Source organism: Nerophis lumbriciformis, linkage group LG11, assembly GCF_033978685.3.
Source record: "Nerophis lumbriciformis linkage group LG11, RoL_Nlum_v2.1, whole genome shotgun sequence".
Taxonomy (NCBI): Eukaryota; Metazoa; Chordata; class Actinopteri; order Syngnathiformes; family Syngnathidae; genus Nerophis; species Nerophis lumbriciformis.
The window spans coordinates 32,000,998-32,026,566 of NC_084558.2; the positions used below are offsets into that span (position 1 = coordinate 32,000,998).

The following is a 25,569-nucleotide window of genomic DNA, read 5'->3' on the forward strand; positions in this document are numbered from 1 at the left end:
GAGGACACGTTTGGGTCACGTCATATACCGTTCATTTTTCCCACTGTTCCCACAGTCAGTGAAGGCAGCATTACGCTTGGCTGCGTAAAGGCGTGTTTGGCGAAGCAAGGACACACAAGACTGGCGGACACTTGTGTAAGTTACCAAAATGACGCATACTAGCTTGGGTTTGGCGTCGGCGTCTTGGTGAATACTGCACAGCATTTGACTGATACAAATTTGGCTGGTGCAGTGAATTTAGTGGGGTTGCATGAGTCAACAGTAATATGGCAGGGCAAGCTTTAGCTAGTTAGCCTAGCATCTGACAGCCGGCTAACCGGCATGTAAAAGTAATGTGAAATTATTTCGAGGCAATTTACTAAACAATCTGATTTTAATAATCACTTTTTGTAGTTGGTGGAGCTATAAATGCCAAAGCTATCTCAATTCACTCGATGTGAGCATTTTTTGACTTTGAAAATAGTAATACAAACGTGCATGCATGGGTTCCTTTGTAAAACAATAACACAAACGCTTATGCAATTGCTGCAAATATTGCTTTTTTTAGGTAAGTCGATGGAAATTACATTCACATTTGCTTCCATGTTTTCTTTCAGTGTCTTATCCCATAGGCAAGCGCTCACATACCAATAACAGCTCAACTGCAACTGAATTGTAAGTGAATATGATAATTGTCATTGTTATATTTGTATTATATATCATTGTGGCTCTGACGTCTACATACACCAACTCTGTTTGCCACTTTAATTGTATTGTCAAAGGTCATTCCCTTCACAAGCTATCAAAAATAACCACCTAAAAATATAGTATGTAAAGACAATAAAAACTACCGTAAAATATTTTTGGTATGCCTAAATGATTGTAGTGTAATGGTAATAAACACTACTGCTGTTCTCTCAGTTTTCAGTCGCAAAAGACAAGCACCATTTTTGTAGTTCTCCTCAATTCCGTACTTGATGAAAAGCCCCCTGCTCAGCACAGAGTGACTGCTTAATTCAATCTCCGCTGCCTACAGTTTCTTATTGTAAACTTGTGGTCGGCTGCATGTCATGTGCTTCTCATAGTCTTTGAAATCCTCAGCGGAGTATACAAATCTGAGAAAAATCAAAGCTTTCCCTGAGATATATTTTAGTGCAGCTATTTTTAGCTGACATGCTGGTCCTTCACCAACACAAAAACTCTTAACGGACTAAACAATTATTTTAAGTGTACTTTGAATAAATTACCTATTTGTACGAGGAGACAGAACGCTCTTTGAAGTGAAAATGATAAGCAACTAGGGATGTGCCAATCGATAGGCCACCAATCGGTACCGGCCGATTTTCGTGAAAACGTGTAATCGTCATTGCCGATCACAAACGTCGATCCTCTCTGGCTAATATAGTCGCTATAAGCTAATTGTGAATACAAAGTCTGCAGCCGCTCCCCGGTGTTAATAATAATCACTACCATTGCTCCAAATAAACTGCGTCTTTAAGTTGGTATCTTAAAGGGGAACTGGACTTTTATTGGGAATTTTGCCTATTGTTCACAATCATTATGAAAGACAGGACATCAAATGGATTTTTTTTTATTGCATTCATTTTTTAATGCATTCAAAATATTAAATACATGTAAATAAAAGTCAGCTTACAGCTAAGCCAATGGGAGCTCCACTATTGCACCCATAAAATCCGATAACCATTCCAAAAGCGCCAACAAGACTCAATTTACATTTAGTGACTTGAATATTAACCAAGTATTGGTAATATTGTCATAATAAGCGCCAACACAGACAAATTATTTATAGTGGTGCCGTGATCACTTCTATGTTTACATCATCGAGTGGTCTGCTGTTTACTCGCTTCCTTGCTCCCTGTAAGTTTATTGTAGATCATAAATCATGCATCTCACCTGGACAGTAGATGGCTAAGGATTAAATCCGACAAGTTGGGAGTCTTTGACAGCCATTTCGAACCTGGAACTGGCGAGGACGACACAAAAAGCTTCCATCCACCCCGTTTCTTTGCGAGGAATATGAGACATTTTTCATCTAAATGGGAATATATGAACATCCTAGCAGTTGGCACCCCAATGACAGCAGACATTGTACAGTAAGTGATGTTTTATTATTTGTTGGCTCCCATGAAGTCTACAGTGAGCAGAAATCAGTAATGAAGAGAGAGAAAAAGCAAACGTGATGTGTTTTTGAAATTAATGAGTTGCGTATGCTTAAAATGATTAAAATGCGCAAATATTAAATGTTATTATAAATGTGCCTGTTACTACATTACATATATACTTCCATCATATATATAAAACCTCAATGGCGGTGTTTGGATGTTTTTTTGATCGAATGTATTTAATATTTAGAATGCATTAAAAAAAATCCATCCGTCATGTTTCTCATAATGATAGTGAACAAAATTCGCCAAAAAGTGCAGTTCCCTTTCAAGTATCAGTATTAACAATATAACATTTTAATATAGTTACATTTTGAGATCGGCGGATTCCAGGGCTGTGCAGTGCAATTTACTTGCATTTGCGATTAAAAATAGGTTTTGCGACTATCCATCATCCATCCATTTTCTACCGCTTGTCCCTTTCGGGGTCGCGGGGGTGCTGGAGCCTATCTCAGCTGCATTCGGTTAGTAATAATAAAAAAGTAGATTTCAACCATTTCATTCTCATTTTGCTTTTAAAATAAATCCATACAAACTGGATTAAATAGAGTAAGATTCGGGGAAAATAAACTTTGTTGTCACCATTTCAACCCTGGTTGCAGCACAAACGTGATTACGTATACACTGTATCGCCGCTCTCGTGACATGCTAGCATAGCTGCTACCAAAAACAACTAGCCAATCACCGCAGATTTCATTTAAACTACTAACAATACAACTTGTAAATAAACCCATGTTTACACTTACACTTACAAAATACTTGTAATAATGGCGGTCGCCGTTTTGTTTTGCTAAATGGCGTCTTCGCATACATGCTGCTTCTGACGAGATGTGAAGCAGGGAAAGAACGCAAAAATGCCACTAAGAGAAAGATACAAGCTATTATTGCTGGTTATCAGACTATTGCAGTTTATATTTTGTGCTTTCAATGCAAATGATCGGATTGATATTATTTCACCTGTACAAACTTTGGTCTCTGTCTCCTCTTTTCTCCAGCTGTGGCTCATTATCACCACTTAAAAATGTCTGCACTTTTCAGATGGCAATTTCATGTACTTTAAATTGGCACTACCCTTAACAAAACAGGCACATCGATTGCGTTGAATGTTTTGTTTGTGTTAAAATCTGCACTTCTATTGATTTTTTTGTTTTCATTTTGAGTTTTACTTAAGTGTTTGTTGTTACAAAATTGTATTTTATTAGAATTGTGTATGTCATGCCCTCGTGACAGTTTTGTTTAATTAAATATACATTTTCAACATAAATTAATCAATCTGCAGTAATAAACTTATACCAACACCAAAGGAATTCAATGCAACATTTTTCGAAAAGTACGAATATAAGAACTAGAAAGAAATAACATCATTTTAAAGGGGTCAGCTGTTTGCTCAGTCACATGTTTCAAACAAAAATATTACAAGAACACCACCAGCTAGCTTACATTGTTACCATTAGTCTTTTAACAGAACATATTTTTTTAGTGTCTGTATTCTTTCCAATCACTAATTACGTTGAATAAAAATTACTCATTTGTCTGAGGAATTTGTTTGGCGTTCATGCTTGTCACTTACCCCCTGTCTCGTACACACGTATACAAAATGGAAAGGCCAGAATTGACGTTCCAAAAAAACACCTGAAGAAGCCAGCCCAGTTCTGTAAAAGTATTATTTTAGCAGATAAGACTAAGATCAACCTGTACCAGAATGATGGGAAGAAGAAAGTTTGGAGAAGGGTTGGAACAACTCAAGATCCACTCGTGTTTTATTGATGAAGTCTATAAGGATATACTTTCTGCTCAGGTTAAGCCAAATGCAGCACAGTTGATTGGACGGCGCTTCACAGTACAGGTGTTTGAGCAGTGGTTATTACTATCTACTTCACTAATTAGACATTTTTTCAAAAACTAAATACTTGTATCATATATGTATATATTATATCTGCTTCTGTAGTTATAGTTGTAATAAGAAAAAAAAAATGCAGATACCAATAAAAATAGACCAATAAGATATACATCAAAATGCCAAATATCGACACAGATAATCGGTCCATCTCAAGTTACATCCAGAGCTGGCAACTCGTGTGCTAATCGCGAGCTAGCTAAATTGCTAACATGAAAACAATACCAAGTTACATAACATCTTTTCCCATTACAAACGTCATACCTCAACTGATCTATTTAATTGTGCCATTGAACAAAGTGGTAAATGTGTTTTATTTTTTAAAATAAAGCTTGGTTAAAATATTTTAGTGTGTGCACTGTAAGTACTGTAGTCTACTTTTTCAGCACATTCATCAACAATCATAATGATAACAGTGTGACAATTTCATATCGTTACATCCCCATTAGCAGCTAATTTGGAGACGCCAAAATGAAAGCATGTGTTGCACATTTCAACAAGCAGCGGGTGAAATGAGCACTTAATTATTTCACCACTCATGTGGTTTGACATATAAAAAAAAAAACAGTAATAAATTAGTTTTTTCGTGACAGAGAAAGTTGTTTTGCTTTTACATGTTTTTTTGTTTTTTTTAGTATCATAGCTAGTTATGCAATTTTGGCAATTATGTCTTTGTCTCTTCAGCCTGCCCTTCCAACAAGGCTAGGCAGTAAGCGCTCATTATTATTTATACTGTTTATATTATGTATTGTTTCAGGTTCTTTGAGGTACAGAATCTTGGAGAAAAGGGCTCATCTGCACGAGTTGCTTGGTGAGGGCAATGGTCAGCTATTGACTGGGGTTGCGCCGGCCCCTGTAGTTGATGGCTGTAAGCAGAGGAAGCGTTGCCTTCTGGGTGGGTTTTGTCCGTATCCACGGCAGAAGGCAACAGATTGTAAGTCAGGTAAGGTAATATGCTTGCTTCTCTTAAGCATCCCTTGGAGTCTGAAAAACTGTTCACACTTCTGCATTGTCCCTTCCGATGCTGCATTGATGTTTTAAGTTCTGTCAGGGATGAGTGGATTTGATGCTATTTTCTGCCATAACACGAGAGGCGGTATTTTCCTGTGGGTAAACTCTGTAAGCAACCATGAAAGTCGTACACTATTTATCTTGTCAACTGCCTTCGTCCCTGGAGTGAACCATTGTTACTTTTTGCAAATGTTGATCCAAAATAAGAGACAAAAATATTTGCGGAAAAAAGTATGTACTAGAATCGACACAAAGTTAGGTTTTTTTTCGAGAACCGTGTCGAACTGCGCTAGACGGACCTGAGTGGGGAGGGGGTTGATGAGCGGTAGAAAATGGATGGATGGAGGGATGATACAGTATATCGGCCAGTATTGCCAATACTGATGCACTTTTTACTTCAAATCTGCTTGACAGATTTTTTTATTTTTCCCTTAAAGCGGCTGTTTGCAACTTGCTCACGGTTGCATTTTTCAAAGCAAAAAATATAGCAAGAACACCACTGGCTAGCTTATTAGGGCTGTGAATCTTTGGGCACCCCACAATTCAAAATCGATTGTCGATACTTTCTTAATAACATTGGGGGCTAGTTCTATATCTATTTATTTGGCTTTCGAGGGCCAAATAAAATGAAGTGGCAGGCCACATCTGGCCCCCGGGCCTTGAGTTTGACACATGTGTGCTACAGCTATGGGTGTTAGGCCTATTTTAGCCCCATAGGCCTACTTTGATGGCAAGCCAAGGCCAAGAGTAAAATTACCGCCACATTTCGCTCAGCATAGCTCCATATTGCATCCAACCTGTTGCACTGCATTCTCTTCCATCACCATCCTTAAGTGCAGAGTGCGATTCTATGAGTCAACCCACGTTGTTAATACACAAAGTAGAAAATCATTACATGTAATGCATTATATTGTGCCAAGTAAATACCACCCCATATGTGCCTGATGCACGTACAGTACCAGAAACCGCAATTAGCCGTGCTAATGTTGTTCCTCAGCGTATCAGCATATTGAGAACGAAATAGGCACTAACACTACCCATATCCACCTAATGATTCAGGTAAATAAACAGTAGCCTAATGGGTCTTAGGCCATCGCCAGAAGTGCCCTAATGTGCCTCTATGTCATGTGATTGCAACCCACCTATGGCTTATGTTAGTGGTTTAACAGAACACATTTGAACAAAATAAAACAGTTTATATTTTTCACAATTCACAGTAGGTGTAAAAAGTTTTTCTACCAGCCCGAAAAAAATGATTGGTGTTTACGGCGGTAACTCACCCTGTCTCGTCAACACGTACATGCAGAGAGCATGTGCACACATGCAAAAAAAGTCCGAAAGGAGCAACAAACAATTTGCTGGCATGTTGTTAAGATAGAATATAAATTCAATGACAGCTAATGCTAACTATCCAAATCGCTATCATTAGCTAAAAACACCCAAATCTAATGCGCGTGCATGTGTTACATACGTACGTAGTTACGTCATTACGGCTGAGAAGTCGTAAGAGAGTGGGATATAATGCTTAAAACACATTGAAAAGTTAGCGCCCTCTTGACATCTGTGTTAATGTTGCAAACAACCCCTTTAATAGTTTTATACTCTGTATTAAAAATTTTTTCATACATAGGTTTTTTTTTTTTTGCCTAAAATCTTTGTTTAATTCAGTCGTACCTCATCAATTTGCACTCAGAAATTTTTTTTTCGGCTTCACTCTATTGAGGTTTTTCAAAATACTGTGTTTATTTAAAAATCACCTCAGTTCTTCGCTGTTTTGCATTTGACAATGGCCTATTATTAGTATAAAAAAAAAATGCATATTAGACTTAGACTTAGACATATTTTTTGCTTAAATTGAGTATTTGCGTAATATTTTTTTCTATTGAATTCATGTTATCAACATTGAAATTGGAGATAGGCTTCAGCACCCACCGCAACCCCAAAAAAGGGACAAGCAGTAGAAAAGGGATGCATGGTTGGCACATTGAAATTGCACTTTTAACATGTGCCATAGTAGATAAAATATGTATATTAAACTCTCCACACAGACATCCACACACCACCGCTCTCATGTGCGCTCTACTGCAGCAGCTTTGCAGAAACGATGTCCCTGGCACTTCATGCGGGTCGGATTTGACTAATTTTTATTAGTTACTCAAACGATTATTTGATGCAAGCTCTGCAGCTTTAATTAATTGAAACACACCACTGCGCTCTATTGTGGCAGCCTTGCAGAAACTACTGTATGTCCCCGGGCACTTCATGTGGGTCGGATTTGACAAATTTTTATTAGTTACTCATTAAATTATTAATTGAAGCAGCAAATCCGACCTGCATGTAGTGCCCGGGGACATACAGTTGTAACATAGTTTCTGCAAGGCTGCTGCAATAATAATCATTTTTTTTAAATCTACGTTTTTTTTAAATCGAACTAACCAATTTTATTGATTAATCCTTGCAGCCCTACATGAACGGTATACGCCTATCTCACTCATTGATGATCGGTATCAGAATCGTCTGCATGATCAGCTGATCGGAACACTCTTGTTTTCAGTGTCTTTAAAAGCATCTCTTTAACCAAATACTCTAAATTTGAACCTTAAAAAACGTAACATGCTCGTTGGTATGACAGACATTTTGGGAAAAACGATCTAAATACCAACAAATCACATCATTGGAAAAGCCGATGTGTTTCTCTGAAACGACAAGAAATGTACATCTCAGTAGTAATGGCCAACTTTAACAGGATAAAGTGAATCCAGCCTACAGCTTGTTGTTGGCAAATGAGATGTGAACATTAAAAATGATCTTGGTAAAAAATGTTGATGGCGTTGAAGATCATGTCGTGTGTGTTTTTCAGCTAGCGGACTCACAGTGGCTCTGTCCAGCACGTCCTCTCAGCAGTGCATCATGGGCACTTGCGCCCCCCAACAGCCTGCGATATCAGAGCGTCAAGAAGCCGGTCCTCTCGCACCCTTTTCATCATGCCAGCCAGCCGCAGAAGGCCGCGTACAACGAGGATGACTGGGAGGAGTCGCTCCGCGTGTGTGTGCTGGTGCGACTGGGTGAGTCGGGCACCATGCGCACCACCATGGAGATCCCTTTGTTTGGTCAGACAAAACTAGCAGAGTTGCTTACGCCTGGGACTTACAAGTCTTCTGAGTTGTCCTTCCTGTTGACCACGGTGGACGGAAGCAGAGAGGACGACATCAACATCGTCAAGAAAAGTGGCGGCGACACAGAAAAGAGACAACACAGTTTTAGGAGCCTGTTCAAAGCCGAGAAGTGTCCCGCACCCTACATATATGGCTCTCACTTTTATTGTTTCCATTGCCCGGGAACTAGACAATCGATTGCACACGACAGGCTGAACTTTAGGCAGAATGTTGGACTTGAGAGCGACAAGATGAAGGAGTTGCACGCCACTCTGTGTAGCCAGGCAGCACCAGCAGAGGGACATCACCACGAAGGAGACAGTGAAAGAGAGCAGAGACTGGCCATGGTGTACGAAAGACTGAGGAGCGAGGTATGTGTGTAACCATGTGTCCTGATTAGTTGACTTGACTAAAGTGCTTTAATTTAGCAGAGAAAGCCCAACATTACATTCAAATCTAGAGCCTGCCAACCAACATATGCTATTCAAAGGAAGTGATTTCCATCATGCAAGCACCAAAACATACAGGTCCGGTATCACCAAAAAAAACAAGTGAGTGTTTGATTGTATAAGATCTCAGCTATTAATGCTGCCGGACAGCGAGTTTACTTACGCAAAGCTGGACTACCAGCTAAATATCCTGCAAAAAGCTGACAATAATGCTATTTTCTTGTATTTTAGTGAAGTCATTTACAAAAGGTAAACATGGTAGGCCTATAGCGCACTAATCGCAAACTAGCAGCTGGCTTCGATAATCACTAGCTAGCAGTAAGTGCCAATGATCGCTAGCTCGGAGCTACCTGACAATAGGAATTTAACAATAAACAGTATTTATGATTAACTGTGGTAAAACTCCCCATGGTTAATATTACTATTATTATATTTTTTTCATTTTTACATTCATTAATACTGTGTTAATAATAACCGTGATATAAAATTAATTTATAGGAGCTAGCAGCTACACAACAGCTAGACATACGTAATAAGTGTCCTTAATTCAAATAGTCAATATAAACAACTTCAAGTATCAAATAATTAAAGTTTCATATTACATCATTACCTCAATTTATAAATTCCTTAATTTACGGGTAATTTGAGATATTCTGGCTTTTATTTATATATATATATATATATATATATATATATATATATATATATATATATATATATATAAAATGAAGAAAATAAGTATTTGAACACCCTGTTATTTTGCAAGTTCTCCCACTCAGAAATCATGGAGGGGTCTGAAATTTTCACGGTAGGTGCATGTCCACTGTATGAGAAATAACCTAAAAAGAAAAATCCAGAAGTCACAATCTATGATTTTTTAACAATTTATTCGTGTGATACAGCTGAAAATAAGTATTTGAACACCTGTCTATCAGATATAATTCTGACCCTCAAAGACCTGTTAGTCCGCCTTTAAAAGTCTTCCTCCACTCCACTGTATTATCCTGAATCAGATGCACCTGTGTGAGGTCGTTAGCTGCATAAAGACACCTGTCCACCCCATACAATCAGTAAGACCCAAACATTCAGCATGGCTAAGAGCAAAGAGCTGTCCAAAGACACCAGAGACAAAATTGTACAACTCCACAAGGATGGAAAGGGCTACGGAGAAATTGCCAAGCAGCTTGGTGAAAAAAGGTCCACTGTTGGAGCAATCATTAGAAAATGGAAGAAGTTAAACATGACGGTCAATCTCAATTGGAGTGGAGCCCCATGCAAGATATCACCTTGTGGGGTCTCAATGATGCTAAGAAAGGTGAGGAATCAGCCCAGGACTACACGGCAGGACTTGGTCAATGACCTGAAAAGAGCTGGGACCACTGTTTCCATGGTCACTGTTGGTAATACACTAAGACGTCATGGTTTGAAATCATGCATGGCACAGAAGGTTCCCCTGCTTAAACCAGCACATGTTAAGGCCCGTCTTAAGTTTGCTAATGACCATTTGGATGATCCAGAGGAGTCATGGGAGAAAGTTTTGTGGACAGATGAGACCAAAATTGACCTTTTTGGTCATAATTCCACTATGCGTGTTTGGAGGAAGAAGAATGATGCGTACTATCCCAAGAACACCATCCCTACTGTGAAGCATGGGGGTGGTAGCATCATGCTTTGGGGGTGTTTTTCTGCTCATGGGACAGGACGACTGTACTGTATTAAGGACAGGATGACTGCAGCCATGTATTGTGAGATTTTGGCCAAAAACCTCCTTCCCTCAGTGAGATCATTGAAGATGAGTCATGGCTGGATCTTCCAACATGACAATGACCCAAAGCACACAGCCAGCAAAACCAAGAAGTGGCTTCGTAAGAACCATATCAAGGTTCTGGAGTGGCCTAGCCAGTCTCCAGACCTAAATCCAATTGAAAATCTTTGGAGGGAGCTGAAAGTCTGTGTTACTCAGCGACAGCCCAGAAACCTGACTGATCTAGAGAAGATCTGTGTGGAGGAGTGGGCGAAAATCCCTCCTGCAGTCTGTGCAAACCTGGTGAAGAACTACAGGAAATGTTTGACCTCTGTAATTGCAAACAAAGGCTACTCTACCAAATATTAATGTTGGTGTTCAAATACTTATTTTCAGCTTTATCACACAAATAAATTGTTAAAAAATGATAGATTGTGATTTCTGGATTTTTCTTTTTAGGTTATCTCTCATACAGTGGACATGCACCTACCATGAAAATTTCAGACCCCTCCATGATTTCTAAGTGGGAGAACTTGCAAAATAGCAGAGTGTTCAAATACTTATTTTCACTATATATATATATATATATATATATATATATATATATACCCTGTTATAAAACTACTGTAGTTGTTTGTAGTGCTGTTGTATTGTTTTCCAAACAATATATATCCATCCATTTTCTACCGCTTATTCCCTTCGGGGTCGCAGGGGGCGCTGGAGCCTATCTCAGCTACAATCGGGCGGAAGGCGGGGTACACCCTGGACAAGTCGCCACCTCATCGCAGGGCCAACACAGATAGACAGACAACATTCACACTCACATCCACACAGTAGGGCCAATTTAGTGTTGCCAATCAACTTATCCCCAGGTGCATGTCTTTGGATATATATATATATACCCTGTTATAAAACTACCGTACTGTAGTTGTTTGTAGTGCTGTTGTATTGTTTTCCAAACAATATCATCTTAATTTAGTTTTTCTTTTTAAAGGACATGTTACATGCTAAAATTGTGTTTTACTCCATGTATATTAATTCATTTTAATAAGCGGAGCTGCTTTTAGATACAGTATTCTGTCTGAGCTTGGTCTTAGAACGTAATGTGCTCGCAAGTTGAGGTGCCACTGTACTTACAGATAAAAAGTCTCTAAGGTAGAAGCGTATTTGGAAGTATCCAGTGACAAACGTGTCCGCCTCATTTATCTTACTGCATCATGAGCGTAACCTAATGAATTATTGTGGCCACTCTGTCACCGAAACAACAATTACCACTCCACTTCAACTTCAAGACATCATACATTAAATAGTTGGTTTTTTTTACCTGCCATCGTTCTGAGTAATTGTATTTAATCAATCTTTTTCTAACATTTCACACTTAAGAATAGGTTGGGATAGACTTATTTATTCTAAATGGGGAAATGTTGCGATTGCAGTGCAGATTTTTACATACAGTAACAAAAGTAAAATGTAATGGAAAACTAAAAAGGAGTATGGTAATAAATAACGCATATTGCGAACTAAAAGTATAGATGAAAAAATAAAAAACAAACACTATTTTGACTCCCATTTTGCACACTGAGCTAAAGTTTTGCACACCAAGAAAAAATATATATGTATCATAAAAGTATTTTTTATTTATTTGTCTTGTCCAGCTACTCATGCAAATCATATTGTTGATGTAGCAAGAAGTGAAGTGTGTTCCACTTTGTAGTACATAAGAGGAATTGTTTTTTCCCCCCAAAATTTCTGAGGTATTGATGTTACTTGAAAGTTAAAATATGAGTTAACTTTTCGGAGAAACTGCATTTTCCAAAGTGATGTAAAAAAAAAAAAAAAAAAAAAAAAATTCCACTGTAGACGACACCTTAAAAAGTAAAAGTTGAGATACACAGTAGATGTTCGCACACAATTATTTGCACTTAAAAATTAATGTAGTACTGAATAAGATTAGGACTTTTGAACATTATGTTTGTGTTTGATTACAGTAAGTGTGTTTATCCTAAAGGTTCCTGCCATGTCATTTGACACATGTCATTCTTAAGTCTTTTCTTTGGACATATACCACAATAATATTGTACCGTGGTCTTAATATCATGATAATATCGTGCTGTGAGATTTTTAAATCGTTATATCCTTAGATCCCACTGATCAGTATCGGACTATTTACGTGGAAAATGTGCGTGATCCGCCAATGTGGAAAACGAATCCCCTCTAGCTGATTTAGAGGTTACATCACATTGCGATAGTGCAAGAAAAACAAAGATATGAAAATAACTGACTGTTCAACTCATATCTTGCAGCTGCCAAGTTTCTTCCATAAGACTCATGACTACAGCTTGTACTCCAATGATGTTGAATTCATCAACGGTCTTCTCAATACCAAGACCAGGTAAATGTGCTTATGCACCTGTTGCTGCTGTTTGACTTTTTTGCTCCCTTCCCGTCTGACCCGACCATCCCCGTAGAGGACGCTTTGCATACCAGTTCAACATCGCCATGAGCCGCTTTCTGTGTCTGATGTACTTTGTGGACGTGCGGCTGGAGGTGCTCAAACTGACCAAGCATCCGGAGGACGGGACAATCAAGGCTCGCTGGCGGCTCAGGGGCCTTCCCTTTTTCTCGCTGATGCTACGCATCTACCGCAGAGATAAATCCCAGTTGTACAGGTAGCACACATGGCTTCTAATGCTCACGTTCACTTTCTTTTCAGCAAATTTGACACCCAAAATCATCGAAAAAAGTATGGTAACTGCTATCCAGTTGTTATATCTTGTTTTATTATCATATTTCTGAGTCTCAATTACAGTTGCAAGTCCAAAAAATTAGATGGCAGTGTGATGGTTAGTTAGTTCAGTCTTTGCTGTCTAGTCTTGTTGTGCCCTAAAAAGTGTCAATACTGTAATATTGTACTTATTACGCACCAGCTGTTCTTAGTTGTACTGTAGTTTCATTGACAAATTTGGAGGTGTTGAAATCGCCATATAATATTGCTAATGCTTGTTTGAGTTTGAGTTTATCTCGAACATGCAAGCATACAACATGATACATCACAATTTCCAGTTTCTCTTTTCAACATGTTCAAAAAGGAGTAGGAAGAAGTAGAGCTTATTTAATCCTACACTTTTTCTTTTACATAACAGTTGCTAAAACTTTTGTTCACTTCCTGTTCTCAATTTATTCACAATATACTGCATAAGTAATCACAATAAAAATAAATAAATAATAATTGGTGAAGTAAGTCCAAGTCCATGGTTCTCTCCCGGAAAAGGGTGGAGTGCCATCTCCGGGTTGGGGAGGAGATCTTGCCCCAAGTGGAGGAGTTCAAGTACCTCGGAGTCTTGTTCACGAGTGGGGGAGGAGTGGATCGTGAGATCGACAGGCGGATCGGTGCGGAGTCTTCAGTAATGCGGACGCTGTATCGATCCGTTGTGGTGAAGAAGGAGCTGAGCCGGAAGGCAAAGCTCTCGATTTACCGGTCGATCTACGTTCCCATCCTCACCTATGGTCATGAGCTTTGGGTCATGACCGAAAGGACAAGATCACGGGTACAAGCGGCCGAAATGAGTTTCCTCCGCCGAGTGGCGGGGCTCTCCCTTAGAGATAGGGTGAGAAGCTCTATCATTCGGGGGGAGCTCAAAGTAAAGCCGCTGCTCCTCCACATCGAGAGGAGCCAGATGAGGTGGTTCGGGCATCTGGTCAGGATGCCACCCGAACGCCTCCCTAGGAAGGTGTTTCGGGCACGTCCGACCGGTAGGAGGCCACGGGGAAGACCCAGGACACGCTGGGAAGACTATCTCTCCCGGCTGGCCTGGGAACGCCTCGGGATCCCCCGGGAGGAGCTGGACGAAGTGGCTGGGGAGAGGGAAGTCTGGGCTTCCCTGCTTAAGCTGCTGCCCCCGCGACCCGACCTCGGATAAGCGGAAGAAGATGGATGGATGGTGAAGTAAGTTATATTACATATGATGAGATGAGTAAGATTATTTTGAGAATGAATGATGGATGAAATAAATTCAGAATGTTTATCACGGTTCTTCTTTGTACTTTGTAAACACTTTAAGTTTGAAGAGTTTCTTGAAATGGATCATATTAGTACATTTGCTTAATCCATTCCATAATGTAATTCCACATACAGATATACTGAAGGTCTTAAGTGTTGTACGTGCATACAAATGTTTTAAATTACATTTTTCTCTAAGATTATATTTCTCCTCTTTTTTTGAGAAGAATTGTTGTATATTCCTGGGTAGCAGGTTATAGTTTGCTTTGTGTATAATTTTAGCTGTTTGCAAATTCACTATGTCGTGGAATTTCAGTATCTTTGATTCAATAAATAAAGGGTTTATATGTTCTCTATATCCAACATTATGTATTATTCTAACTGATCTTTTTTGTAATACCGTTAATGAATGAAGTGTACTTTTGTAGTTATTTCCCCATATTTCTACACAATGACTCAATAATGCTAATATTGTCAATTGCAAAGCCAATGTATATTAAGCTAGTAAGTTTTTGGAAACGTGGAGCCTTACTTTACTTACGTTGTAGCGTTTTTTTAGTCAATTTTACCGAGAGGTAGTTTAGCTGAGTCCGCTCTCAGTGCTGCTGGAGTGATCGCTAAGTGCTAAAGTACAAAGTCGGCCACTAGGCATGACGTCACGCGCAACCCAGGTAGCGTAAGATGGCACCGTTGGATTTTACGTGACATTTCAGTCCGGTAGCACTGGCGGGATTCGGTACACATCCGTAGTCCTGATAAAAGATAAACAAAATGCATTTAAACGTGCTAGCTTGATGCTAATGTACATGGGATATGCCACTGATTAGCATTAGTGTTATTACATGGCGATTTCAACACATTTCCAAATTTGCTAATCAAAATTACAACAAAGATGCACGTAACACACAGCTAGTGGTAAGTACAACACTTACAGTATAAACACTTTGTGGGGCTCAACAAAATGATTGACCACATTCAACGCAATGGCAAAAGCTGTATTTCCTGACTACAGCAACCCACCTAGGACAAACAAAGGAATTTACCTGCAAAGGAGACTGAGAGAACAAGATATAACAACAATTACTCTGCAAAGATCTTGCATGCAGCCATCACAACAACACATCATTTGATCAAGCCTTTTCTAATATCCCACACTACAAAACAAGTAAAAAGTACGTATTATTTGTGTTAAAATCGTATCGGAACGATATCGGCTAATTGTCAAGGCTGCAATATGGGTATTGTATCTAAAGTGAAAAAGCTGTTTCAGGACAGCTTGACTATTAACTTCAGTTCTAAATATTACCATGGTTGTGTGGTCAATAGAAATATCACTAGTTGTATACATACTTACTTAGTGTGTTGAGTGCAGTAAAATGCAGTACTCTCAGTACTGTCAGTACTAGAGGTGGGACCACCTCACGATTCGATTGGGATTCAGGAGCTACTATTTGATTAAAAATCAATTATTGATGTATATTGATGCAGTTTTACATTTATTTTCCTTTCGCTAAAGAAGCGTTTATAACTTGCAACTTAAAAAAAAAAAAAACAGTTCTATTAATTCCCACATTTATTGAATTAATGAAAACGTGTGCAAAACTGGAACATAAGTGCCTGATAGTAAAGAAGCGTGTCGGATCTTTCTGCCCGATAGTAAAGAAGCTTGTCGGATCTTTCCGTGAGGTGGCTCGCTGCAGTCAGCCATATTTTACAACTGTCTGCATTACTTTATTTACAATAAATACATCGATTATTGATGTTTACTAATTGATTCTATAATCGTCCATGTCCGAATTGCGACGCATCTAAAAGTGTATTGTTTATCCCACCTCTAGTCAGTACCCGAATGTTGTACTTTAAACAAAAGTGTGTAGTGATGGATACTTTATAACCCTCAATAGCTAAGCAGACACGAACTTGAAATAATAACTGCGGAGCGGTGGAATGTAGGGAACCAGGGGGGTTGTGAAATTTTTGGTTGATTATTTTAATTTTTATTTTATGTGTTTGTAAATTTCCCCCACAATTTTTCCACAAATTCAAATAGACATTAACATTGATCCAGTTTAGCAATGGCAGTAACATATGGCTGTGCTGTTTGTAGTGTTTATAACAAAAGCACAGTGAAGTGAAGTGAATTATATTTATTTAGCGCTTTTTCTCTAGTGACTCAAAGCGCTTTACATAGTGAAACCCAATATCTAAGTTACATTTAAACCAGTGTGGGTGGCACTGGGAGCAGGTGGGTAAAGTGTCTTGCCCAAGGACACAACGGCAGTGACTAGGATGGCGGAAGCGGGGATCGAACCTGGAACCCTCAAGTTGCTGGCACGGCCACTCTACCAACCGAGCTATAGATAGATAAATATATTGTTATTTTCATGTTAGCATTTAAGATAGCTAGCGATTAGCACTCTAGCCGTCAGCTAGTGATTAACCCGCATATGCCAGGTAGTGATTAGCACGCTCGTTGCCAGCTAGCAGTTAGCATGCTTGTTAAAAGCTCCGATTAGCTTGCTTGTTGCGAGCCACTTAGTATTTGAATATCTTAGTATTGCAGAATAACAAAATACCTTTAGAATCCAGTTTAATTTAAAACACAATGGTATACAACATGGGCAGCACGGTGGAAGAGGGGTTAGTGCATCTGCCTCACAATACGAAGGTCCTGAGTAGTCTTGGGTTCAATCCCAGGCTCGGGATCTTTCTGTGTGGAGTTTGCATGTTCTCCCTGTGACTGCGTGGGTTCCCTCCGGGTACTCCGGCTTCCTCCCACCTCCAAAGACATGCACCTGGGGATAGGTTGATTGGCAACACTAAATTGGCCCTAGTGTGTGAATGTGAGTGTGAATGTTGTCTGTTTATCTGTGTTGGCCCTGCGATGAGGTGGCGACTTGTCCAGGGTGTACCCTGCCTTCCGCCCGATTGTAGCTGAGATAGGCTCCAGCACCCCCCGCGATCCCGAAAGGGATAAGCGGTAGAAAATGGATGGATGGATGGGTATACAACATTATAAGTAAGGGGTCCGTCTCCTTTTAATGTTTTTTTTTCCCCCAAAAAGTGACACTTACATTCTTTCTTTCTTTAATTTATTTCGAACATGAACACACTTACAGCATAATACATCCCACAATTTCATATCATTTCTACCCCTTTCCCACTTCAGAGCGTTTACAAATATATACATTAATTTACTGACTTTTTTATAGTAAAATGGCATCCATTTTACAGTTTTGTAATATATAATTACTGTCAGTCAGACTGCTGCATTTTTAAAAATCACAACAGGCTAAGAAGCGTGTTTCATCTAAATGTCGTCTGTTACAGGTTTTATGATGCATTCTCTACGTTCTACGTCGGACACAATGGACTCATTCACTGTCATAAAGTTGAAAAGGTAAGAACTTGGAAGGAAAACTAGTGGAGATATTTTGTTTTCAATGTTGTAATGGCTGGCACTAATTCTCACTTGCAAAGAAAATGTGTTGTATAATTAATGCACTCGCTCTTCCCACATCTCACAAAAAAAAAAATATATATATATATATATATATATATATATATATATATATATACACAGTATATATATATATATATATATATATATATATATACACAGTATATATATACTAGGGCTGCAACAACTAATCTATTAATATTGATTATAAAAATAGCTGGCGATTAATGTAGTCATCGATTCGTTGGATCTATGCTATGCGCATGCGCAGAAGCAAATTTTTTTTATTTTATTTTTTTTAAATAAACCTTTATTTATAAACTACAACATGTACAAACAGCTGAGAAACAATAATCAAAATAAGTATGGTGCCAGTATGCTGTTTTTTTTCCCAATCAAATACTGGAAAGGATAGAAATGTAGTTTGTCTCTTTTATCCGATTATTAATCGATTAATCGAAGTAATAATCGACGGATTAATCGAATATCAAATTAATCGTTAGTTGCAGCCCTAATATATATATATATATATATATATATATATATATATATATATATATATATAAAACAAACAAGTTCATGTCAGAAAACCAACATATTTAGCTGAACTGCACCAATTTTGTCAAGGGAGTGGTCAGAAATTCAACCAGAAGCTTGTGGATGGCTACCAAAAGCACCTTATTGCAGTGAAACTTGCCAAGGGACATGTAACCAAATATTAACATTGCTGTATGTATACTTTGACCCAGCAGATTTGGTCACATTTTCAGTAGACTCATAATAAATTCATAAAAGAACCAAACTTCATAAATGTTTTTTATGACCAACAAGTGTGTGCTCCAATCACTCCATCACAAAAAAATAAGAGTTGTAGAAATTATTGGAAACTCAAGACAGCCATGACATTATGTTCTTTACAAGTGTGTGTGTGTGTGTGTGTGTGTGTGTGTGTGTGTGTGTGTGTGTGTGTGTGTGTGTGTGTGTGTGTGTGTGTGTGTGTGTGTGTGTGTGTGTGTGTGTGTGTGTGTGTGTGTGTGTGTGTGTGTGTAAGCACACTTTTACAGCGCTACAAGCATATTACCTGTTATTGTCTCCATGCAGGTGATGCAGGCTCCGCCCCCTGTCCTGCCCAGAGTCACATCCCTTCTTGCCAGTGCTTTAATAGCTTTGGGGGTGCAAGAGAACCGGCCCGCTCTCAATTTGCTACCCCTCCTCCTGTCCTCGCGAAAACAGGTCCGAGATTAACCACAGTCGGGAGCGGGAGCATTTGTCACCTATAGAAACATTTACAAACATTAAGCGCTGTTTTACGTTGTGGCCAGTATGTGCTAACAAACGCAAATGTTCACCCGTGGACTTCATCTTCTCACTTCATTTCTTTAGGCAAAACAAGAACTTGAGGTCCTCCTTGAATTCCCCCTTCTCCCGTTGTTGCTGTAATGTTTGTTAACCTTAGTTTGCATTATTCAAATCAATGTCCTTGTTGAAGTTGTGACCTGACTGTAAACGTGAATGAAGAAAACACAAGCCCTTCAATGGTGATTTCACATCATACTAACTCTTCCCATAAATCCAACTATTTCAACTTGTATTTAATTTTTTGTGAGTTTGCTGCACCCATTTATGTTTTTCTCAAGATTAGCTTTCTAGGCTCCTTACGCAGTAAAGCATCAATTCTCACAACACCTTGACAAATAAAAGCTAATACAATGGGGAAAAAAACAGGACAAAATCATACAAAGTACAAAGAAATGGTGTTTCAAACCCCCCAAAAAAGGAAAGAAGTAAAATCAAAACATTAAATTAATAAGAACTACTATTAGAATAAAGACAAAATTATAATTCAGTTACAAATTTCCATTAACGTGAAAATACTAAACACAACAAAAATGACCTCAACCTTAGACTTAGACTTCCTTTTTATTGTCATTCAAATTTGAACTTTACAGCACAGATAAGAACGAAATTTCGTTACATAAGCTCATGGTAGTGCAGGATAAAAAAGCAATACGGTGCATATATAAATAAATATATATATAAATAATATATAAATACATATATATAAAAAATAAATATATATAAATAAATAAATAGATTACTGTACGGATAAATATATTTCACTTTTTCACATGCGTCCACGTCTTACTGACAGGATGCAATGCGTCTCCCATAATAATGTGACCTCTGACTATGTTAAGGTAACGTGCGGAGTTCCTCAGGGTTCGGTTCTTGGCCCTGCACTCTTTAGTATTTACATGCTGCCGCTAGGCGACATCATACGCAAATACGGTGTTAGCTTTCATTGCTATGCTGATGACACCCAACTCTACATGCCCCTAAGGCTGACCAACACGCCGGATTGTAGTCAGCTGGAGGCGTGTCTTAATGAAATTAATTAAACATTGGATGTCCGCTAACTTCTTGCAACTCAACGCCAAGAAAACGGAAATGCTGATTATCGGTCCTGCTAAACACCGACATTTATTTAATAATACCACCTTAACATTTGACAACCAAACAATTACAATCAGTAAAGAATCTGGGTATTATCTTCGACCCAACTCTCTCGTTTGAATCACACATTAAGAGTGTTACTAAAACGGCCTTCTTTCATCTCCGTAATATCGCTAAAATTCGTTCTATTTTATCCACTAGCGACGCTGAGATCATTATTCATGCGTTCGTTACGTCTCGTCTCGACTACTGTAACGTATTATTTTCGGGTCTCCCTATGTCTAGCATTAAAAAATTACAGTTGGTACAAAATGCGGCTGCTAGACTTTTGACAAGAACAAGAAAGTTTGATCATATTACGCCTATACTGGCTCACCTGCACTGGCTTCCTGTGCACTTAAGAAGTGACTTTAAGGTTTTACTACTTACGTATAAAATACTACACGGTCTAGCTCCGTCCTATCTTGTCGATTGTATTGTACCATATGTCCCGGCAAGAAATCTGCGTTCAAAGAACTCCGGCTTATTAGTGATTCCCAGAGCCCAAAAAAAGTCTGCGGGCTATAGAGCGTTTTCTATTCGGGCTCCAGTACTATGGAATGCCCTCCCGGTAACAATTAGAGATGCTACCTCAGTAGAAGCATTTAAGTCCCATCTTAAAACTCATTTGTATACTCTAGCCTTTAAATAGCCCCCCTGTTGGACCAGTTGATCTGCCGTTTCTTTTCTTTTCTCCTCTGCTCCCCTTTTCCTTGAGGGGGGGGGGGGGGCACAGGTCCGGTGGCCATGGATGAAGTGCTGGCTGTCCAGAGTCGGGACCCGGGGTGGACCGCTCGCCTGTGCATCGGCTGGGAACATCTCTACGCTGCTGACCCGTCTCCGCTCGGGATGGTGTCCTGCTGGCCCCACTATGGACTGGACTCATACTATTATGTTGGATCCACTATGGACTGGACTCTCACAATATTATGTCAGACCCACTCGACATCCATTGCTTTCGGTCTCCCCTAGAGGGGGGGGGTTACCCACATATGCGGTCCTCTCCAAGGTTTCTCATAGTCATTCACATCGACGTCCCACTGGGGTGAGTTTTTCCTTGCCCGTATGTGGGCTTTGTACCGAGGATGTCGTTGTGGCTTGTGCAGCCCTTTGAGACACTTGTGATTTAGGGCTATATAAATAAAGATTGATTGATTATGGATGTATGTTATATTGTCTTTTTTATTCCAGCGAGTTAATCCATTTTGGGGGGAGTTGAGGGGATAATTTAACTATGATGCGTTCAAGAGTTATTATCTCAAATAACTAAAGTATCCAAAGTATCGATATTCCGACATACATCTAGTATCAGCAGTATCGATCCGCACATCACTAGTGTAATTGTGTATGGGCAGTGGCGTTGGGTGTAAGGTGGGATGCAGGGGCCCAGAATTGAAGCGCCCCCACCAAGTGGCAGTGGAACACCAGCCTGTGCGGGAGAGGCCCCCACCCTCCCAGTGGGGCCACAGGGGAGGCAGGCCCCAAATCCAGCAAACAAAACCCCTATCGGCACAGGAACTCTCCCTACCAGCATCAAGGTACCGCCACAAATAGATTTGGCGCTACCTGTTGAGTAATTTGGGTACGGACGACAACATTCCCCTGCACTTTTTAATAAAAGTACTTTTTGTCCCCTGCATTTTTTAATGTCCAAAAAATGTTACGCTATTGAATAGAGACAAGTCAAACACTAGCGCCAGGTGAAAAAAAAAACAGCCGCTCAGGCTGAAGTTTTTGTCGCTTAAGGCCGTCTATCGTGGCAAGGATTGACAGCACGCAGCAGCTAAGCAGTGCACCTGAATGCCTCATCTTGTCAAAGCTGCACACACCAAGGGCCTGATCTACGAATGGTTTTCAAGAAAACTTGATAGCGCACACAACGCTGATCTACTAAGCTCGTGCACAGTGTGTGTTAAGTGAGTAAAAAAAAGAAGCACAATCTATTTAGCATGTTTGTCTTTGTGTATATGAAGAATATATACTGTTCACTATATTGTGAAGGAGAAGATGCAAATGTATTAACTTAGCACTCACAAGGTGATTTCTCAAGACTACATTGTTGTGTCTGTATTCAACACAGCTGAAGTGTTCCCGCAAACTGACAGTTACAAAATGGCTGTGAGAAAGGTGGTGAGACGATAGAGAGACAAAATATTCTGTTTGCGCGTGTCAGCTATTCGGGACTATCAAAACTATTACAAATTCAGCAATATCATTTTATGATTAAATTGGGGATGATTAAAAAAAAATCAGTCCAGTGTTTTTGGCTGGTATTTTTTTTCTTTAATGGCGCATGTTTGTTTTTTTTCCACAGGAAATATCAGGCACATGCATGTCAGACCCCTCGGGGTGCTCAAGCAAACACCCTCTTTTGCTGCGTGAGAAAAGTGCCATTTCTGCTAGAGCAGAGGTGTCAAAGTCGTTTTCACTGAGGCTCACATCACAGTATGTTTGGCCCCAGAGGGCCGTTTCTAACATCCATCCATCTATCCATTTTCTACCGCTTATTCCCTTCGGGGTCACGGGGGGCGCTGGAGCCTATCTCAGCTACAATCGGGTGGAAGGCAGGGTACACCCTGGACAAGTCGCCACCTCATCACAGGGCCAACACAGATAGACAGACAACATTCACACTCACATTCACACACTAGGGCCAATTTAGTGTTGCCAATCAACCTATCCCCAGGTGCATGTCTTTGGAGGTGGGAGGAAGCCGGAGGACCCGGAGGGAACCCACGCAGTCACGGGGAGGACATGCAAACTCCACACAGAAAGATCCCGAGGCCGGGATTGAACTCACGACTACTCAGGACCTTCGTACTGTGAGGCAGACGCACTAACCCCTCTTCCACCGTGCTGCCCCGTTTCTAACAGTGAATACTATTATTACACAATTCTTCAATGCATTTTATTATTAGATTAAAAAAAAACTAAAATATACAAAAAATATGGTAAGTTGCAATAATTTCACCTTAAAATTGAGTGTATATATTACTGTAAATGGAAAAACAGTACCGCTGTTTTTATGGTTAAAAAAGGCAGCTCAGTTGCCAGAATTTTACTGTAAAATATACTTTTTTTTTTTACTGTACATAAAAAAACTGCAATTTAACAGTAACATTTTGGCACCTGAGCTGCCAACCCATAGCAAAGCAAAATTGAAGATGAGATCTCATGTATGTCTTATATACATCTCCTAGACATAAAAGAGCACGAATCGAGACCAAAGTAGTTTTCTCATTCTTCTCAGATGTATCTCCTGAGAAATAAGGCTCACAGTGAGCACTGTGAGAGATCTCAAAGTTGTCTAACAGTTATCTCTTTTCCCGATTTCAACTAAGAGCAAAATGAGAGATGAATGAGCTGGTCTCCAATATGTCTCAATTATGTCTCAGTGAGAGATATACATGGTTTTGTTTCTCACTACTCACTGTTTGAGTTCTCAGATGTCTCTTTTCTATTTCGGCAAAAAGAAAATTGATGAGTATTGGTTTCAATATGTCTCAATGATGTCTCAGTGAGAGATATACTTGGTTTTGTCTCTCACTGCTCACCATTTGAGTTGTCAGATATGCCTCTTTTCTATCTTAGGAAAAATAAATTAAAAATACATTTTAATTGGCACAATTTAATTATACCTCAATCATACTCCAGTTTATCTCATGCCAAATAATTAATTAATTCAGGCAATATGGATATATGGTCTGTAATCTATATGGTTTAATGCATAATGTTCTACTTAATTTGTTGATTTCTTATACACACGCCATGTGCAGTAACTCAGTGACTACAATTGTGAGATTTAAAACTGAACCCAAACAATACTGTTATGATCACAAGACACTTTTTAAGACCTTTTAACATTAGTGAACTTTCTAGAGCAGTGATTCTCAAACTCTTTTCACAAAGTACCACTTCAGAAAACCTTTGGCTCTCCAACCACCATGATAAGGACTAATATTAAAATACAGTAGCGTAGTAGGCCTAAATATTCATTAAAAAAGACAGTGGTTTTATTTAACAAGTACATTTTAATATATTGGCCACTGAAATATTACAGACAATGCAAAAACTTAATCAACAATGATACTCCATATACAGTACATATTTACAGACTTTTACAGCATCCACGGCAACATCTCATCGGTGTGTATTTTCAGAGCATTTATAACAATGATCAAATATTTGATTTGTGACTTCTTAGGCCAGTTGAGTTCTTAATTAGTTAAAACTTTTCAAGTGTGTTTGGGAAATTAACTGCAAACACAATGCCAGGCACAGATGTGAAGTCAAGGAAAACAACTTTACCCAATATGTCATCCAATCATACTACTGTACTGGCAGAGGTTTCCAATAGGGGAATAACATGACTTCATGTACCATTTGTTACACTATCTTGCAGCAAAGAAAACCCTGCATGTTTGAATTCACGAAGGAGGGCCCATTTGGCACATGATTGTGCTATGATAAAGAAGAAATCAATCTGTCCATACTTTGTTTGTCCGTCATTTGAAAAAAAAAACTAACATTGTTTCTTCTATTACCTTTACCATTGTGTTTTGATGTGAGATAATTTCTCTTAACTTGTGCCCTGTGAAAGATGCTTACTGTTCCAGAATTGATGCAGTGACCCGCATGTATTTGCAATGCAGAGAGGTGAACTGTGTCCAATAGAAGTTCACTAGGTGCTCCATATAGTTTAATCCTAGACAAATATTTGTTTTCCTGACAGAAACTATCATCTTTAGTAATATGTCTGTAAAATTCAGCTATGACATTCCCTGGTTTAATAGTTTGTGAAATAACAGGAATAGACTGCACAAGTTTGACTACATTTACCATCTGCATAGGTATATTTTGAGTACCATGTATGAGCCTTAACAAATATAAATTTTTGTCTTCATCGGTGTTCCAAGTGAGATGTTTTTAGGGTCACTAAGAGGACCACCCCTATCGACAAGCTGTTTGTAAACTTCTGCATCATATATATCTTCAATGTTGTTAGCATCGGCCTTCTTTCTGCTTAATCTGAAGTTAAGCTTCTCCTGAAAACCTGGCTTGAGGAACAATGACCTTATGTGAGCCTTAATTGGAACCTCTATAAAGGATGAGGATATTTCTTCTGACACACTGGTCCCACAAGACAGACATTTTATTTGTTTACTTTCTAATGGCCCAAAACAATTACCGTACTGCAG

At 39.1% G+C, this 25,569-nt stretch overlaps 2 protein-coding genes across 4 annotated transcripts in view; one reads left to right on the forward strand and one right to left on the reverse strand.

Annotated features, from left to right (window-relative positions):
- abcf1 (ATP-binding cassette, sub-family F (GCN20), member 1) overlaps window positions 1–3,188 on the reverse strand; it is a 78,202-nt gene extending 75,014 nt beyond the window's left edge. The window contains exon 1 of the mRNA XM_061966792.1: window positions 3,120–3,188. The gene's annotated coding sequence lies outside the window, so the exon portion shown is untranslated. The remainder of the gene's footprint in view (window positions 1–3,119) is intronic.
- On the forward strand, window positions 56–19,463 carry lg11h6orf136 (linkage group 11 C6orf136 homolog). Of its 3 annotated transcripts, XM_061966794.1 has the most exons (9): window positions 56–135; window positions 597–654; window positions 1,863–2,093; window positions 4,817–5,002; window positions 7,931–8,596; window positions 12,722–12,810; window positions 12,887–13,087; window positions 17,749–17,818; window positions 18,980–19,463. In XM_061966794.1, exons 4-9 carry the CDS (start codon window positions 4,922–4,924, stop codon window positions 19,121–19,123), a joined length of 1,251 nt encoding a protein of 416 aa, XP_061822778.1. In that variant the 5' UTR covers window positions 56–135; window positions 597–654; window positions 1,863–2,093; window positions 4,817–4,921; the 3' UTR covers window positions 19,124–19,463. The 3 variants fall into 3 exon arrangements, with proteins under 3 accessions (XP_061822778.1, XP_061822777.1, XP_061822780.1); XM_061966793.1 differs by lacking the exon at window positions 1,863–2,093; XM_061966796.1 differs by lacking the exons at window positions 597–654; window positions 1,863–2,093.
- Window positions 19,464–25,569: the final 6,106 nt, after the last annotated feature.